General features: G+C 37.4%; 1 protein-coding gene and 8 non-coding genes across 9 annotated transcripts in view; 8 read left to right on the top strand and 1 right to left on the bottom strand.

Annotated features, from left to right (window-relative positions):
* Window positions 1–19694, bottom strand: part of LOC150088936 (caveolin-1-like) — a 68486-nt gene that overhangs the window by 2833 nt on the left and 45959 nt on the right. Inside the window, exon 3 of the mRNA XM_090369738.1 lies at window positions 629–871. Within this exon, the coding sequence (XP_090225864.1) occupies window positions 629–871 (243 nt within the window). The remainder of the gene's footprint in view (window positions 1–628; window positions 872–19694) is intronic.
* On the top strand, window positions 15389–15462 carry TRNAI-AAU (transfer RNA isoleucine (anticodon AAU)). Its single transcript has one exon. It is a non-coding gene; the product is annotated as a tRNA-Ile (tRNA).
* On the top strand, window positions 15833–15906 carry TRNAI-AAU (transfer RNA isoleucine (anticodon AAU)). Its single transcript has one exon. It is a non-coding gene; the product is annotated as a tRNA-Ile (tRNA).
* On the top strand, window positions 16278–16351 carry TRNAI-AAU (transfer RNA isoleucine (anticodon AAU)). Its single transcript has one exon. It is a non-coding gene; the product is annotated as a tRNA-Ile (tRNA).
* On the top strand, window positions 16711–16784 carry TRNAI-AAU (transfer RNA isoleucine (anticodon AAU)). The gene has a single exon. It is a non-coding gene; the product is annotated as a tRNA-Ile (tRNA).
* Window positions 17136–17209, top strand: TRNAI-AAU (transfer RNA isoleucine (anticodon AAU)). Its single transcript has one exon. It is a non-coding gene; the product is annotated as a tRNA-Ile (tRNA).
* On the top strand, window positions 17580–17653 carry TRNAI-AAU (transfer RNA isoleucine (anticodon AAU)). The gene has a single exon. It is a non-coding gene; the product is annotated as a tRNA-Ile (tRNA).
* On the top strand, window positions 18013–18086 carry TRNAI-AAU (transfer RNA isoleucine (anticodon AAU)). The gene has a single exon. It is a non-coding gene; the product is annotated as a tRNA-Ile (tRNA).
* Window positions 18436–18509, top strand: TRNAI-AAU (transfer RNA isoleucine (anticodon AAU)). Its single transcript has one exon. It is a non-coding gene; the product is annotated as a tRNA-Ile (tRNA).

The following is a 19694-nucleotide window of genomic DNA, read 5'->3' as shown; positions in this document are numbered from 1 at the left end:
GCTTAGAGTTATCTGTGGTATATACTACGTTTCTAATATAGTGAATATTATCATGTATTGCGTATTTTAAAATTATTATTATTATTTTAATCTGGTAACCCTAACTCTACCATCCATAAATTTCATTTGTTGATTAACGAGTTTAGGGTAGAGTGATCACATTTTAAAACTGGAAATAGGGAACATAGGAAGTCTGGTAGGGTGACAAGATTTTAAATAGGAATGTATGTATCACACAGGTAGTGTGTAAAGAACCAATATTCGAAGATGCCACTCATTTTTAGTGATTGTCTTTCAGGTTTCATAGGCTAATTATAATAATGAATATAACCCATAAATTTTGCCGATAGGTACTTGATAGGTAGTTTGTTAACCGTGGATATGCTAATTATCAGGTTGATTGAAGCTGGTTGACTTAATTGATGATTCTTGAATTGCTAATTCGAATATTAAAAATACCAATAAAAGTTTTAAAAATGTTTATTGTAATACGTACAGTAGTTTCGAAAATTAATCGAAAATAAAATGTTCCAAAATTTTTCAATATTTTGTATTTCAATTATTTTAACATTTTTAAAAATGTTTAAAAATATTAAACAGAAGTAACTGTGAAGATGTTAATACTTACCCTACGTACAACGTTCAGGACAATGTCCAACGTTCTCAATACTGGGGTGATGAACCAGACGTTCAACAGGGTCAATAGCGAAAAGAGAAATCCCCAGATGATACCACAAGGTAGAGCCACTAGTGCAGCCAAAATGCGATACACCCAGTATTTAGTGCCAGAGAAAACGATAAACGCAAGCCTCCAGGCGCCATCAAACCCGTGGGTGGCATCAGGCTCGGCCAGAATGTCTTCAAATACCAGCTGTTAAGGTCAGAAGTAAACAGAAAAAAAAGAAATTTTTAGTCAGTTAATCATGCTCATGTGAGTACCTCAAACAACTTCTCCCCCTCTGTCCTCATACACATCTGTTAATATCATAGTTCAAATATACAAATACGTATCCAGTGTTGACATCTGGACACGGGACAGTTCAGACACACCACAGACTAAATTAAGATATGAGACTGGACTGGCTACCACTGTCACACACACACACAGCAATCAGGAGAGGAAGAGAGAAAAAAGTTTGTTTACACTAAGTACTACCACCTTCTTGATACTATTTGCGATTTTGCTTGAAAGATCTTACATATCACAAACACCCGATTTTGAAACTTCTTTACACAACATGCATTCCTAACATTTGTAACAAACCATTCATATATTGTCATCTGTTCTTCCTCCACTGATGACAGTTCTGTAAAACAGATTGCGTTTCCCTTACCGGAAATTGACTCTCGTGAATTTCCGGTAAGGGAAAAAATGGGAAACACTATATAACCACCTTACTACTATTGCAGAATCCCACGTGTACAAACAGAACACAGAACTGCTAATCAACACGGAGTTGTTTCATCAGTGACAAAAATACACAAACAAAATTCGAAAATTTATTTACAGATTAGATGGTTTTAAGTAAACCATTTTGTTACTATCTCATAACTAAACACTTTATAAATATTACATAACTTCGTCAGTCTGTTAAAATCACACTATTTGCAATGCTTTATGATCAACAGCGTAAAACGCAACACCTATTTCAAGCTCCGTTATTTAATTAATTAAACAATCGTAGTATACTGTCAACACTTTCGTAATGCATTTTACTTATTTATTCCTATATTTTAATAAAAATGAAATATAACACTCATTTGATATTTCTACTGTGATTAATGCAATAAACAAATAGTTAGAAATTAGGGGAAATGGCTATTTGTAATTGAATTAATAATTTTAATTAGCAACAGTCATTTTGTTTCAAATTCGTTTAATTAATCAGGAATTCTTCAGTTTATATTTTATAATGAAATTAACATTTTATAATAATTTGTAAAAAGTAATATGAAAATTGGTTTAAAATAAATAATCCTCCATGAAGATTCTAGATTATATTTATATTAAAATTTTTAAAATAATTATAGTTCAGTTATGGGTCCTAGTCTAGTTTCGCAGAGTAACCCAAAGATCCAAAGGTTCTTTCTTCTTAGAATGACTAGGCCTGCCCTATACATTATCACCAGTATGCTACATCTGGACCTATAAATCCCTTCCTTGGACTGACACACAGCTTCCATCAACATTAGCCAATGGAATTTATAGGGCTTACTACCATGCCCAATCAGGTCAACTGAGAAAAAAAAAGGGGGCTATGGGCCAAAGTACACAAACTTTGGTAAACTCGGTGGACTCTTTGTAATAAAGGGGCGATCGTCTAGAACTTCATTCCAGAGATAGGCTTCCTCACTCCCAGCACCCTGATCTCGCTTCCCTCTAACTTGGAAACCACATACATTATAACTAGCCATGGTTCAATTCGAGCCAAGTTAAAGTATCTGAGAGTAGAAGATGATGACAAGTGTTTTTGCAGCCAGTCAGAGGATTGAATCCATCTCATGCAAGAACTGTAATATTTATCTTGATCTCAGGAACCAACTTCTTCTATCTGCCAATCTTACTTCGTTTGAGCCTTACCACTTTATCAATAGTAAAGAGGCGTTCACCGCCCTCCTTAATTTCAGCTCAAATCATTTCAAAAGGAGAAGGTCGCCGCTGACTGCAGCTGCTACCGCTCATCAATAAACTCGCCTACTAGGACTGTATCCCGGACCTAGACTGCTGACGCTGGGTTTTCTCAGCATGGTATTACTGGGTCTTTGACCCAGCCCTTGCAAACCTCTTTCTAGGGTAGGATTGTGGAGTCACTTGGCGACTCCTCTTTCCCCCTTCCTTTTAAAGATGTCAACTGCTCTACTGTTTTGTCCACTTTTAATTATCATTTCTTCTATAGGGCTCTCTAACCACTGATAGTTTGCACTCCTGCTCGCCTGGAGGACATCCCCTGTATGTCTCCTCATTTCCTTCCCTTTTACATCCAATTCTCTTCTTCCTCCCCCATTTCTTTTCCTAAGCTCACTCCTTCCTTGCTTTGCTGGAGGAGAGGCTCTGTCAGGGGAGGCTCCTTGTGGACTGCTGGGAGATGACTTTCTTGGTGCTTGCACCTCTCAGTAATAACTAAGTGGCCAAATGAGCAACACACTCATCTGGCTTTGCATCTTGGGTGTCACCAAATGTGGTTTTATGGGAAACCACTAGCACCGCCAGACAAACAACAAACACACTATGTCCACCATGTCTCAATAACCGAACTGAAATCCATAATCGAAAATCGCATCGCAACGACGAGAGAGAGAAATGTAGAAAGAGAGAGAGAGAGAGAGAGAGAGAGAGAGAGAGAAGAAAAGAAAGAAAAGATTGAAAACAATGATAGAGAGATGAAAAAAGATGAAGAGAGCGAGAGATACAGAAAAACAACAGTAGAGAAAGAAAGAAAGATATGGAAACAGATTTAAAAATGATACAGAAAAGAATGATAGATAAATAAAGAAAGAAAAAAGAAGCAACCGAAACAGACTGAAAAAAAAAATGTAACAGAGAGAGAAAGAGAGAGAGAGATTGGCCGAATGGCATGAGATAAGCTTTGTATTCACAATTCCCCTCCCTCCAGTGTCTTTTTTTTTTTTTTTTTTTTTATCTTTTGTTGTGTTCGATTTCCTAACTGAATGCATTCCATAGCTGAATGATTAATAATCAATTATTTATTTCGATTATGGAATTCATTCCTTTATGAAATAATAATCGATTATTTTGATTACTAAAATAATCGAATTCGATTATGCCGATCGCTAGTTGTAATATGTCAAACAAACATGTGCTGTCATCCGAATTCTTAAGGGTTAACCACAATTAAGGATTCGAAATTTAAAACCACGGTTGAAATTTCTAAAGTGCTAGAAATTCAAACGACCACTGTTAGAAATTAGGGGAAATGGCTATTTGTAATTAAATTAATAATTTTAATTAGCAACAGTCATTTTGTTTCAAATTCGTTTAATTAATCAGGAATTCTTCAATTTCTTCAGTGTCTGGTGCACTTGCACACATCTGCGAAACCAGGCTTGTTTTTGTTGCTGCGTTCACTGAATGAATTCCCTCCTCCCCCTTCCCACTTTACGCTGCACGTCTGACTCCCACGCATAGAAGGAACGAAAGTTAGCAGACGTGCTAACTACCATACAATGCCGGCATTGCGTAGCCTTCTGCTCCTTTTCTCCAAGTGCACCACAATATAGCTTAAAGGAGGTGGAAGAAGGGAGGGGGAAGGAGAAGTAGAACGACTGCTGACATTTAATTAAGAGCGCTTCTATGAACGAACATTCGTGCATTGCTAACTCTGTGATGGTCTTTGTAATTCAATCCTGGAAGCCAAGGAAAAAAAAAAAAAAAGATGCAACTGAACGTGACCCAGTTCGCCGACCCCTCTCTGTCCCCGCTTCCCATTCCAAAACTTTTAAGACAACGGGATACTGGGTTCGTCCTTCTAATGACTTCCGACTGCAACCCTCCCTTCCTCCCTCCTTTTAGGGGTATATACATCCTCCATCTAGTTAGAACATAATAAAAGCAAATTATTACATTCTGCAGATGCACTTTTGTGTCTTCTCGGCATCCTCTTAGTGATAACTTTCTCACGGAGACAATATTCGAAGGTTTTGAATGAACAGAAGAATGCTTTCATGCTTGGAATAACTGCGCGAAAGATTTTTGTATAATATCACCATATAATACGTTTATTTAAATATTTTTATAATGTGTGAGAGATAAAAACATTCTTTCATCATTTTAAGTCAGTTTATCTCTAAATACTGTATAAAACAATATTTTACACTAGGTGGCGTTTTAATATATGTCATTTTATGTTATTATTATATGTATTTTTTTATATTATTATTATATGTATTTTTATATTATATATATATTGTTTGTTATTATTTTTATGTTATTATTATTTTATTTTAATGTGATATTATGTAATATGCCATTTTAAATTACTGATTAATTTTTTTAAGAATAAGTTCGTCTGTAAACGCAATATTTTCCGCTAGATGGCGCACTTCTACCCCTGTAAACATTAAATTCTCTCCATTCCATTAACACCTCGTATGTTAAAACTGTGTGAGGACCGGATAGCATCAGCTGCGACCACCTACAACGGTGCTTAAGACAATCCCTCTACCTCCTTTACAAAATCAGGAGATAGTGGAATCTAAACACGGAAAAATATGTAATCAGATGGCTGCACTTCATCGCTTTGCACCTCCATACATTTTACGACTAAAGCGGTGTGTTTATGACAAAATGATTGATTACAGAAAGTCATAAAGATGTTGAAAAATCACCCAAAGAGAGAGAGAGAGTTGTAGTGTTATTTATTAACTGTTGACAGTTTGAATAACAGTTCAAATTTAACCTTACTTATAGGTTGGATATTAATGGAATGAAAAGAATCTTTGTTCCATTTCACGTTTTACCAAAAGCATACGAAAATGAAAATTATTTTTATCACTTCCTGTTTATCAGGAAGTGGCTGTCGATTTCAGTTTTTTCTTCTTTTTTATATATTCTAAATAAATTAGCAATATATTTTTATTTATTAAACAGTTATTCTCTTTATTTTTATATTTTGAATAAATTAGGAATCTATATATTATTTATGTTTAAAAAGAATCTAAAGCGTACATCTCGTTCGTGGTTCCTGTAAAATTTGTTCAAATGAAACAGAAAGCTTTTTTTTTTTTTTTTTCTTTAATAAATTGACAATGGCACATCTGACCTAAACTTTTATTTTTCTCGCTTTAAAATTTGGCTAAGCTATCAAAGCAGTTTACTCACCATTAAATCCTAGACCCTATCCTTCAGAGACATTGAAGTCCAGGACCGGCTCTGATGATGGTGATTCGTAAATTAAAACGAATGCAATCTTTTTATCGACATTAATGTTACTTTCATAATTATTCATTAATTATCAATAAATTTATATTTTTTTTAAGTTGAAAACTTTTAAAGAACACTTTCAAATATTTCATAGTTTCCGGGTATTTGATGGTATCGAATACAAGCGCCGAATGGCACATTCTTCATTGTCCAATGGGGCTGAAATTGAACGAGTTTTCAGCCTTTGAAGAACGGAAAACTCCTTGGAATGCTCACTGAATCAGTGCATGTTGCAGCCTGTGAGACGGTGTTGAAAGACGTCTTGGCTGGCAGGAAAACAGTCACCATGAACAGGTGCGCATCGCCAGATCTAATGGACTTGTAATAGACTTCAGGGAGGTGCTGGTCAATTATTAGTATCAACGTCCCGAATCTCCCATCCAAACATGCCTCAGACCATTGCACTACCCCAGTGTAGTTTGAGAATCTCACGTTGAGTGGGCAACACCCGGACTTGTCCGTCCGCATGTTGGGGGAAAACGCGTTTTCCCACTCATCCACTGGATCCATTCTATCCGCTATAGACGCATTTGCTTGCGACAAGCTGTCAGCAGGAGTATTTGGGTAGGTCGTCAGCTGCGATAGCTTAACCGTGTTATTGTTGATGCACGCGAAATACCGATTACAGGAACATTGGAAGAAGGCCCCATGTCCAAGAAACTCACCCCAATTAATCTAATCCCAACAATAATACCCACATCGGAACTCGGTTAGACTATGTTTCTAACCTATTCTTTGGGCTGTACATTGTTCTACTGAATGGTGTAGTGCCCTGTTCCGTCCTTATATAGAGACATTGCAACGTTTTAAAACTTCAGCAAACAATTTTATACAGTGTATTAAGAACAAGGTAATGCACGTAGGTACCCAGTAATCTTTATTTAGTAGTTCAACATTTTTTTTTTTTTTTTACATATACAGATTCGTGCTTTTTTGAAACTCTTTTTTCCTCATTCTTCTCCATCTCTGAATAACTCATTCTAATTTTTATGGATATCCTGTACGTTGTATGCTATACACACCTAAGTTTTAAAGTATATGATTGTTATTATTATTACAAATTTGTTACTATATATCGAAATATTTGACAATGTAATAATAATAATAATGCTTTTCCTAGTGTGAATTAGCTTTATCTCCCTTGTCAGTTATCTAGATGGTAAGCGTGGATTAACAATAGAGAATTCTTTTTTTTTTTCTTTTTTCTTTTTTTTACTCCCAAGTTCACACATGCCCAGGTACGTGAATACGGGAAGGAAGCCACCCTCCACGGCCGTGAACTACTTTTACAAAGACCCTTCTCATACCTGTCTGGTCTCCAACCTTTGACCTCGCGCCTACCTTTATGCTCTCTGCAGACAATCGAGGTTACGGAGAGACATAAAGGACATTGGGGACCGTCACAACCACACGGGTGTCCCCGCGTGGGAAAATATCTCCTACTGATGCAGTGAAAAGCAAAGAGATCATAGAGAGGTTTGAAAGCCCGTGAATAGTCAAGAATTATCAGACGAACAGGTAAGTCACGGCTCCCAGCATGGCTGACCTGCCAACGTTATCGAGACTGATGATCTTTGCAGCCAGGAATGTGCGACCCGAACTTGGTACACAGAAAAAGGTGTGGGAGATCGTTTGTATATGTCTTCCCCTAGGTAGCTAGATGTTCCCCCTCCTTTCTACGAGGAAGAGTAAACTTTGACATAAAAACAGTAAAAAAAGGGGAGCTTTTTTCTTTGTGCACACTGATAAAAAATACCCAATACAATTTACCTACCATACGGGCATGAAGTTAGCTACGAACTCCTTGACAAACTGGAATGTTTCGATGAAAACGTCGGCCTGTTTCAACGTTACCCGGAAGTGTGTACGGGCAATGAACTGAGTAGTGTATAAAGGCGATTTTGTTTCAACAGGAAACTGCTAAAGATTTACCACTTCATGAGTTTGACCTTCAATAACCGTTTGAGTTCATTGTGGCTACATTAAGTTTCCCTGTAACCAATCGTTCCTCCTAAATGAACTTCAAATAACAATCCTCCTCCTTCCCCAAATTAACAAGATAATTAAATTAATAATCTTGTATTTTCTAACCGTCACAACACCGGTTTGTTCTATATTCCTTTTAAAAATTGATTTATGCTGCCTAAATGAAGATAAATAATTTTCCCTTTTCATAAATAAATCTTTCATCATCATCATCATCATCAGCTATTTTCAATACACTGCAGGATGAAGGCCTCTCCAGCAACTTTCCAGTTCCTTCTGTTTTGCGCAATGGCCATCCATTTACCACCCACGAACTCGTGAATTTTATCTGTCCATCTCCGTTGCTGTCTTCCAGGTTTTCTTTTAGCTCCTCTTGGGTACCATTCTGTTATTCCTTAGTCATCATATCTTCGAGTTATGTGTCCTGCCCAAGACGCCTGATCAGCGTGAAGAGGAAAAGACCAAACCCTCCAGCACATGACAACAATAAATCTTTATCAACTTCTAAATATGTCATAATACCTTTTAAAAATATTTTTATCGTTATATTGCAAACACTATTGTTTCTTTTAATTAGCAAAGGTCATTTTTTACGTACTCAACTTTACGTTGAACGAAATAAATATCAATTTTTATTAGTTGCAATTATCCGGCAGGCGTCGTTACCATCACGTCATGAAGAAACCTGCTTATTTTCAGTGACAATAAACAGAGCATGCGCGCACGCACACTCACACACATAAAGCTCACTCGTCTTACATCATTCGGCAATTAAAAGCATAATCCAACTTTAAGACTTCACTTGTAAAAGGGTTGGCATTGTATATAATTCCGCCTACTCTACAAAACAAGGAAAGGGTCAAATGGCATTAATCCGCTAATAAAAAGTGTTCCAAGGTAATGGTGATGTCATACTTACAAGGACTCGATACAAATTCCTACAGTTCGACTCATCACGCAGAAATTCAATCCCCCCTAGCCCCCCCCCACATAAGTGATTCTGTTACTTCTCTCTTTTCACCTTCTGGAATGCAAATTCTCCAACATTAAAAAGGTTTCTGCTCCATTGAAAATACAGCAGAAAAGCCATTATTTATATACGAAATAATTTTTTTAAATAATATTATTTCAAATTATTTTGATTTTTTTTCAATAATATTTTAATTAAAAGTGGTAATGGTATTAAATTAATGCAATAAATAAATCATAATTCTCTGCACTGTTCATAGAAACTGAAAATCAAAAACCGGTAGTAATCTTGTGTGTTTCCTGTTACCGTAGCAACGTATAGTAACAGCATTATGTCATCGTTTTTGTGTTTCCATGGTTATTATTGCAGACGAAATAAACAATCTCAGTGGCGCATTTGAAATACAATTTCGTTATTGCTGATTTAAATTAATTCAAAATAATTTAATAAATAAATAAATAAGCCAAATGAAAGAATTATGTTAAAGTTAAAGTTTATTAAAATGATAGTTATAAATTTTCATTAAATAATGGGAATATGATTTCTGCTAACTGAAAACCATTAGCATATTAACGATTAAACAAAGATTAATTTTTAAATATTAGTATATTTTTCTTCTCAAATCTGTGTGATTACAAAAAAAAACCAGAAAATCCAGTTTCGTTGAATCCTGGTCCCCATAATATTTTTTAAATTGTAGCATCACGTCATTTGCTACAGTTTGAGGTCTAAGTCTGCCCTCAGGTATCCGTCCTGCCAAACGTAGTACAAACATAATTCCTGCTATCCGACATGAATTTAAAGACATCAGTGCAATTCCGACAATTAAAATTTTATGTTAAGTTCCCTTCCCCACGGGCCCTCAGTTAACACAGAGGACACGATCGCTGTTCTTCCACACTGTATGAAAAGGTTGAACTCTCTTTCAGACGGGAAGAACTTCTTTGGTCTCTTTTTTTTTTTTTTTGCACGTGGCCAAATTTGTTGGGCCTAACATTTGGCGATGCCGCTCGTATAGCACATAATCGATGCAGTTGGAGGAATTTGTTAGTGGCCACAACAGCTGATCAGGGAACTATGTGACTGGAAGAAGTTTGTTGGTCTTAGACACAAGAATTTTCATCCAATAACATATTACACTTACTTCGTAAGGGCTTAGCGATGCTTATTCTAAATAATAACAACAAAACTCTACTGACTTTGAGCCTACTGGTATGCCGACAGTTTGATGACACATCAGAGCAGCAAAATATATTTACACGAGCAGAATTGAGTGAGCTGGTACAGACGATTGAATCTACCAAAGAGCTTCCCTCGTGGATAGCACAATTGGTATGATCACGGTCTTTCCCACACCGGGTGGAAAAGAACTGACCCACCCAAAATTCCTCGTTGTCTTTTTCACAACGTCTTTGAGTTAGTCGGTCTCAGGCGAGGGTAGATAGGATGGTTTTTTCTCCAGAAAAGTCTGGTTTTATGTCCAGCGAACAGCAAACTGAACACGCGTAATTTACGGACATTAGATCCTCGTGGGTAGCACAGTTGGTAGGATCGCTGTCCTCCCCACACCGGGTGGAAAAGACCTGAGTTCGCGTCCCGTCGATGATCTGAGGAATTTTTATGGACCTTTTTCACAACTTGGCTGATTTAGTCGGTCTCAGGCGAGGGTAACAAGGTATTTTTTTCGTCCAGCAAACAGAAAATCGACCATAGAACACACGCAATTGACATACAGTATACCCGGAGCAATATGGACTTAGTCGCTGATGTTCCTAAAACCCAACAACAACAGCAGACATTATATATACGGTGCAATATGGCCTAAGTTGCTGATATCTTAAAACCCTATAACAACCAAAGAGTTTTTGCACAACTTTTAAGCTTAAGGCTGAGTGAAAAGCTGTTCGATTGGCTCCTACCACTCTTTTTCATAGTAGAGATATAGAAAAAAGCATTCGTGCCTTTATATGCACAGATTGGTTCCTGGCGTATTGTACTGAGTAAAGTGCTCCGATTAATTCTCAGTGCCAAATATGATTTATTCCCCACTGACATTTCGAACACCAATTTGAAGTTGAAGGGAGTTTTACTACACACTAGGAATGCATTACGTTCTGTTTCTACTGGGGATTCCTTGAATAAAAGAAAAAAAAAAAAAAAAAAAAAAACTTTTAGTCATTCTGTGCATTTAAAGGGAAGTTCCTATTGTAAATTTTATGCATTTATGATACTCCGAAATGTTTTTTCTTCTTTTACATCAGTTAGGATATATAAATTTCCTTTGTTTCTTATGTGAATGAAATAGCAAAGCTAAAGGTTATCCCCCGAATTAAAGGAATTTACCAAGGAAAATCAATCTTAGAGGCATTTGTGTCACCATGCAAAGTACTTGTATCACTTTATGCAGCTTGTCAATGCAATGCATCAAAATTCAAACTGTTTTGGGTACTTTTTACAATGTTTTTGAAGTCTGATTTATTAAGATCTAGAATTTTTAATGAACCACTGATCAAGCAGCTGATGAAAGACAGCAGATTTCTGGCGTACATGTATTATCAATAAATAAATTTTCTGTTCATATACCGGGACGAAAACGTTAGCTCAAAGGAGTTCACAAGATAGAGAATACATGAACACTTTTTTTTTTTTTTTTCGTTCAAGGATGCTGTGGACAAACTCTTTTGGAAGACAGTTTTTTCATATTAGTTCTATAACCTTATTTACAACATGAGTTTTTAAACCTCAGTACTTCATTTTCTATATAGTCAATTTTTTTTACTATTTCTTTGAAAACCAGGGTGTAGTTAGCAGAGGGCAGGGCGAAAGATTTCATCAAAATGTGGAAAATGCCTACCTTTAATAACGTGGAAAAACAATATCAAGACAATCAGGCAATGATGGTTAGCTGGAGTTGATGTTTCTGTACGGAAGACGCCATTCATAATTTGATTGATTTCAGTTTGCAATCCAGCTGTAAATATGTTTTGGCCCTCTTTATTGATTTTGAGGGCGCCTTTGATACCGTTTGGCATGAGAGTGTACTTTTATCATTGAGGGCTTTAAATTTCCCTGACCTACTGTATACAGCAGTTATTTGAGTCAAAGAATGATAATGGTTACATCTCAGCACCTAAAATATGAGAGGGAAATTAATACGGGTGCCCTCAAGGATCAGTGCTAGGACCAATATTTTGGAACCTAGTTCTGAATATATATACACAAAACTAAATCATCTGCTTATGCAGATGATTTAGTTTTGTGTGTGCAAGGAAGATCCAGACAAGATATTCAAAATAAAATTGGTGTGGCTGTTGACAGTCTGGTAAATTGGGCTTCTAATAATAAACTTAGGATTTCTTCAAGTAAAACTGCGATGATGCTGATTAAGGGAAAGTTAGATAATAACAGACCTCCCAGATTGGTTCTTAATGGAAAACAAATATCTCTGATTCCTCAAGTCGAATACTTAGGGGTCAGTTTGGATGATAAGTTGTCTTTTACTGCGCATTTGGACCATTTATGTGTTAAAATTAGGAAATTTACGGCCTCAATTGTTAGAATTACAGGAAAGACTGGGGGTTTGGTAAATGGGTCCTCAGACCATTTTTTTTTTTTTTTACCGATAGTGGCTTATGCAGCATCCGTTTGGTTTAGGAGAGTAAGTGTGATTACAATTAGGAATAAAGTTAATTCAGTACAAAGGTCCATGCTGCTAACTAATTTAAGGGTATGCAAAACAGTATCCACAAATGCGTTGCAAGTCATTCCCAGTGCTTTACCTTTAGATTTGTTTATTGTATATAGGAATTTAGTTATTTTTTAAGAAGAGGAAAAGAGATCACATTTATGAGTATAACAAATGATATTTTGATTGGTAGGAAAACTGAGCAAATCATTCCAGATGTAGGTTTTAAGGTGGGTAAAAGTAATAAATGGTTTTATCCAAAAATGGAAACCTCCTACTTGCTTACGGGTCATGGTTCGTTAAAATTGACTGAGGTTTGGAAACAGATCCCCTGTGTTCTTGTCGGTCTCCAGAAACTTGGGAGCACGTCTTGTATGACTGCCCGATTTATGAGGAATACAGGTGTATTTTGAGATCTAAATTGTCTGAATTAAGCAGGAGTACTGAAACACAATGACTGTCTACTTTTGATAAATTTGCTTTGTTTCAGGATTATTGTAGGAGAGTATTCCATAAACGGAAACAATTGTCTGTATTAATTCATGTTATTTAAAATTGGAGTTTGATGACACTGTATGCTTTTTTTTTTTTTTTTCCTTCTCCTTTCAAACTGATTGGGTATCTGGGGGTGGGATAATTTTTTTTTTTGTATTTTTTTATTTTATTTTTTTCTTATTTTATTTAGTGGTTAAGTGGCCTGCCAATAACACGAACATTACACCTACCCTTACACTGACTCAACTCACATTTACACTGCAGGCCTATATGTGGAAGTTCCACTCGAATACACAGGATATAAGGTGGAGATGGGCATTAGCCTGGGTGCCACCGAAGATAAAGTTGATGTTTAAAGAAGGATTTGCCTGCTCCTCACACAGTAGTGTCAAATAAATGCCAATTCACCCATACGACAAAATAAATATGTGACACCACTAAGGCAACTCTCAAGATACATCATCTTGTGTTCTGAAATACTTGCATGTTCACGCTAGCAACTGCTGATCACCTCTTCACAAGGGATTGACCAAAGTTTTGGCAATGGATAGCAAAGAGATAATAGTAGATTTAGAATCAGCATCACCAAATTGTCAGATTTTTTCATGGGTTTGAAAAAAATAAAAATAAATAACCCGAAGAAGCTAGCTCGTCTTTAGTATAATTTGAAATCGAACATTTATGGATGGCCAAAAAATACCGATTGCACTTTTACTTCCGTTTTATTCTACCTGGCATCTCCCTGCCATTATAGCTCCTCCTACTTTTCTTTCAAATGACAAATACTCGATAAGTCCCATTTGTCTTCACTGTCCGACGGCTTTCAAACCCTCTTTCGCATTTTGACAAGTTCCTCATCTCACAACGCTCTATCAGAAACTGGTTCAGACAAGTCGATAAGCTCAATGACCTGCCGTGTTTTCCTCCCACCCATCCACCTAAAGTGGCTGGCACATCAGAAAAAAGTTGTCTGACGTCTGAGATGTGCGACTTCATTAGCATATAAATGTAAGAATTACAGACACCGACAAAAAATTAGTCACTTGTGGTGGTATTTAGGGCATATAACATATTGAACACGTGCACCTTCTTCAGTTGCTTCCATACAACCTGTTTTCTCTATTTTCAGCACACCAGTTGAAGAAGAAAGGATTTTCACCACGAAAGATGGGACGCAGAAAAGATGCTAATGCGCGTCAAAAAGGAGTGATAGCATTTGGGAGGTGTCATCCTGTTAAAGAAGTGGCTGATATTGCTGGAGTTTTAGAAAGAAGAGTAATAAGAGTTTTTAAGGCATGGCAAGAGTCGAAACCAACAAAAAAACCAACTACAGCAGAACTGTGTCGCAAGCCTGTTCTAAGTTATCGGCGACTATGGCATCTAGTAAACGAAAAACAATTGACAGTTAACCAAGGATCTCATCAGCCGATTCCTCAGAGTTTGCATAACACGATTATCTAGAATAGTGTCCACTGAAAAGGACCTGTGTTAGCAGCTGTGCATAAAAAGGAAGGCTAATATGGGCTGAAAGACATAATCAACTGGACTGCTGATGATTGGAAAGTTGTAATGTGGTCTTGACAAATTCAAGTTTTGCTCATACTTTAATGACGCAGGTACCAAGTTCATAAAAGAAGCAATAAGTCATTTATCCAGACTATGTGCAAGATGACGTACAAGCTCGTGGTGGGCCAGCGATGCTTTGGAGATGTTTTAATTATATTATTATGAACTAGGTCCCTCCTTGAAATGCCAATTAGGATGAATCAGGCAAACTATACAGTTGATCGGATTGTGAATTTTGCTAAACATTTGAGGGATATTCATGATATCGATACTTCACTCTTCCAGTATGAAAACTGTTTGGTTCATAGGACCTTTACTGTTTTAAACTGGCATGAGTAACATGAAGGGATGTTAGTCAGTTTAAACTGGTCAGCCAAGACATCAGATTTAAATCCTATATAGAGAATGTATGAAGTTATCTTGAGCAGAAATTGATTGGTTATTATTGTAGGGTTTAGGCTGTATTGTGCCGTATATATCTGTGAATTGCGTGTCTTCTGTGGCCGATTCGCTGTTTGCTGGACGATAAAGCCGAGTTTCCAGGAGAATAACCATGCTACTCTCGCCCGAAACCGACTAACTCAGTCTCGTTGCGAAAAAGCCCATGAAAATTCCTCGCATCATATACGGGATTCGAACTTGGGTTTTTTTCACAAGGTGTAGGGTGGACTGCGACTCTACCAATTATGCTACACGACGGTTTAAACAAAAACCAAAAAGTGATTATATGCAAGAGATATCCGACGGCCTGTTAGCTCAGTTGGTTAGAGCGTCGTGCTAATAACGCGAAGGTCGTGTGTTCGATCTCCATACGGGTCAGGATGCTACTTTTTCATTCCATAACTGTCCAGGGTGTGGCTGTTGAGCAGAGCAATAAATCGATGACAAAGGAAAGAAGCATTTTTATAATAGTCTCTCAAAGGATATTTTTCGCTTTTGCAGAAAATTGTGTGCGCGAACCTGTTAGATAACCCGTCATTGTGTTTGCAATTATTTTGCTTCAAAAGTAGCCTTTGACCTTTCATTTGCGGGATCTGCAACGAAATTTCAAATCATGGCTTTATTTATAGTGCAAGGTTATTGATGTTTTACTCTGTGGTCTTTTTCACCAGGTGTAGTGTAGACTGCAACTCTACCACGAGGGTTTAAACCCAAAGTAAAAATTTGTTATAACCAAGTGGTAGCCGATGGCCCGTTAGCTCAGTTGGTTAGAGCGTCGTGCTAATAACGCGAAGGTCGTGGGTTCGATCCCCATACGGGCCAGGTTGACGCTTTTTTCATTCCATAACTGTCCAGGTGTGGCTGTTGAGCAGAGCAATAAATCGATGACAAAGGATAGAAGCATTTTTATAATAGTCTCTCAAAGGATATTTTTCGCTTTTTGCAGCAAATTGTGTGCGCGAACCTGTCAGATAACCCTTCATTGTGTTTGCAATTATTTTGCTTCAAAAGTAGCTTTTGACCTTTCACTTGCCGGATCTGCTACGAAATTTCAAATCATGTGTCTATTTGTAGTCCAAGGTTACTTGCGGTTTTACTCTGTGGTCTTTTTCACCAGGTATAGTGTAGACTGCAACTCTACCACGAGGTTTTAAACCAAAAGTAAAAAGTGGTTTTATCGAGTGGCAAGCGCTGGCCCGTTAGCTCAGTTGGTTAGAGCGTCGTGCTAATAACGCGAAGGTCGTGGGTTCGATCCCCATACGGGCCAGGTTGATGCTTTTCTCAATCCATAACTGTCCAGGGTGTGGCTGTTGAGCACAGTAATAAATCGATGACAAAGGATAGAAGCATTTTTATAATAGTCTATCAAAGGATATTTTTCGCCTTTGCAGAAAACTGTGTGCGTGAACCTGTCATTGTATTTGCAATTATTTTGCTTCAAAAGTATCCTTTGACCTTTCAGTTGCCGGATCTGCAACGAAATTTCAAATCATGGGTTTATTTATAGTCCAAGGTTATTGATGTTTTACTCTATGGTCTTTTTCACCAGATGTAGTGTAGACAGCAACTCTACCACGAGCGTTTAAACCAAAAGTAAAATGTGGTTTTATCCAAGTAGTAACCAATGGCCCGTTAGCTCAGTTGGTTAGAGCGTCGTGCTAATAACGCGAAAGTCGTGGGTTCGATCCCCATACGGGCCAGCATGATACTTTTTCATTGCTGTTGAGCAGAGCAATAAATCGATGACAAAGGATAGAAGCATTTTTATAATAGTCTCTCAAAGGATATTTTTCGCTTTTGCAGAAAATTGTGTGCGCGAACCTGTCAGATAACCCGTCATTGTGTTTGCAATTATTTTGCTTCAAAAGTAGCCTTTGACCTTTCAGTTGCCGGATTTTCTACGAAATTTCAAATCATGGCTTTATTTATAGTCCAAGGTTACTTGCGGTTTTACTCTGTACTCTTTTTCACCAGGTGTAGTGTAGACTGCAACTCTACCACGAGGGTTTAAACCTAAAGTAAAAAGTGGTTTTATCCAAGTGGTAACCGATGGCCCGTTAGCTCAGTTGGTTAGAGCGTCGTGCTAATAACGCGAAGGTCGTGGGTTCGATCCCCATACGGGCCAGGTTGACGCTGTTTTCATTCCATAACTGTCCAGGTGTGGCTGTTGAGCAGAGCAATAAATCGATGACAAAGGATAGAAGCATTTTTATAATAGTCTCTCAAAGGATATTTTTCGCTTTTGCAGCAAATTGTGTGCGCGAACCTGTCAGATAACCCTTCATTGTGTTTGCAATTATTTTGCTTCAAAAGTAGCTTTTGACCTTTCACTTGCCGGATCTGCTACGAAATTTCAAATCATGTGTCTATTTGTAGTCCAAGGTTACTTGCGGTTTTACTCTGTGGTCTTTTTCACCAGGTATAGTGTAGACTGCAACTCTACCACGAGGTTTTAAACCAAAAGTAAAAAGTGGTTTTATCGAGTGGCAAGCGCTGGCCCGTTAGCTCAGTTGGTTAGAGCGTCGTGCTAATAACGCGAAGGTCGTGGGTTCGATCCCCATACGGGCCAGGTTGATGCTTTTCTCAATCCATAACTGTCCAGGGTGTGGCTGTTGAGCACAGTAATAAATCGATGACAAAGGATAGAAGCATTTTTATAATAGTCTATCAAAGGATATTTTTCGCCTTTGCAGAAAACTGTGTGCGTGAACCTGTCATTGTATTTGCAATTATTTTGCTTCAAAAGTATCCTTTGACCTTTCAGTTGCCGGATCTGCAACGAAATTTCAAATCATGGGTTTATTTATAGTCCAAGGTTATTGATGTTTTACTCTATGGTCTTTTTCACCAGATGTAGTGTAGACAGCAACTCTACCACGAGCGTTTAAACCAAAAGTAAAATGTGGTTTTATCCAAGTAGTAACCAATGGCCCGTTAGCTCAGTTGGTTAGAGCGTCGTGCTAATAACGCGAAAGTCGTGGGTTCGATCCCCATACGGGCCAGCATGATACTTTTTCATTGCTGTTGAGCAGAGCAATAAATCGATGACAAAGGATAGAAGCATTTTTATAAGTCTCTCAAAGGATATTTTTCGCTTTTGCAGAAAATTGTGTGCGCGAACCTGTCAGATAACCCGTCATTGTGTTTGCAATTATTTTGCTTCAAAAGTAGCCTTTGACCTTTCAGTTGCCGGATCTTCTACGAAATTTCAAATCATGGCTTTATTTATAGTCCAAGGTTACTTGCGGTTTTACTCTGTGGTCTTTTTCACCAGGTGTAGTGTAGACTGCAACTCTACCACGAGGGTTTAAACCAAAAGTAAAAATTGGTTATATCCAAGTGGTAACCGATGGCCCGTTAGCTCAGTTGGTTAGAGCGTCGTGCTAATAACGCGAAGGTCGTGGGTTCGATCCCCATACGGGCCAGGTTGATGCTTTTTTCATTCCATAACTGTCCAGGGTGTGGCTGTTGAGCAGAGCAAGAAATCGATGACAAAGGATAGAAGCTATTTTTATTACAGTATGTCAAAGGATATTTTTCGCTTTTGCAGAAAATTGTGTGCGTGAACCTGTCATTGTATTTGCAATTATTTTGCTTCAAAAGTAGCCTTTGACCTATTCAGTTGCCTGATCTGCTACGAAATTTCAAATCATGTGTTTATTTGTAGTCCAAGGTTACTTGCGTTTTCTATCCACTAGGTTTATAACTATTTGCAGGATTGCACGAGTTGATTTTGAAATGTTTGGTATTAAGACTGATGAAGAAGATAACATTAAACCCTCAACGAATACAGCAGTTTCCTGCTTCAGTTAAGGTTGGACTAAGCAAGATGCGATTCTGTTCCTATATACCAAGGCCCTTGATATTCATAAAAGATTTGTTCCTATTATTCCTATATTCAATAAATACAAAAAAAAAAGCAACACGACCAACTCATTGAAGGAGAAGCTGCGCGTGTGAACTCCAAAAAAAGGATGGTCCCTATCTGAACAAGAGAGAAAATAACGAACAGACTCAAAATTTAAAATGATATTTTAAACTAGAAATGTGTGTGATGAATAGATTCATACTGATATCTAAAACTTTTCAGCAGAATTAATTTTTATTTTGTTTTTAAATAAAAGGTGCGTAAAACAGCATTTTTAAATATTTAAGTTTTAAAAAAAATAATAAAAAGTTACATACAGTTAAGTAGCGCAATCCAGAAAAAGTCAGATATTCGTACTGTGAAACAGAATTTTAAAAAAAAAATCCCAAAAACCTTTTCCAGAAATTAAAAAGAAAGTTAGTCACCTGTCAAATGCCCTTCCATTGTGTTTGCTACGATTGGGGATGCCACCGCCGCTGGGTTAGCATTTCTTTTGCAAATCCCTCACCACCCCTACTCTACGCAGTGGACTATACTTGTAGAAAGCATAGACATCTCTCAAAATGATTTCCTTTTTGTCGTTAATGACACAAAGGAGGAACTTATTTAAAACTCCCAAGCTTTCTCCATTCATCCGGGTTTACTCATATAACCTTTGACCTTAAATTTCCCACCGAGGGCGTTGTTGACCACACGAAACAACGACCCGCGAAACCTGTTCTTTGAGGTGTTTTTGAAGTGG

The sequence above is a fragment of the Mastigoproctus giganteus genome, chromosome 3 (genome assembly GCF_048544385.1).
Source record: "Mastigoproctus giganteus isolate SK-2022 chromosome 3, ASM4854438v1, whole genome shotgun sequence".
Classification (NCBI taxonomy): domain Eukaryota; kingdom Metazoa; phylum Arthropoda; class Arachnida; order Uropygi; family Thelyphonidae; genus Mastigoproctus; species Mastigoproctus giganteus.
Note: the sequence above shows the minus strand (reverse complement) of the source record. Positions and strands in the feature narration are given on the sequence as shown.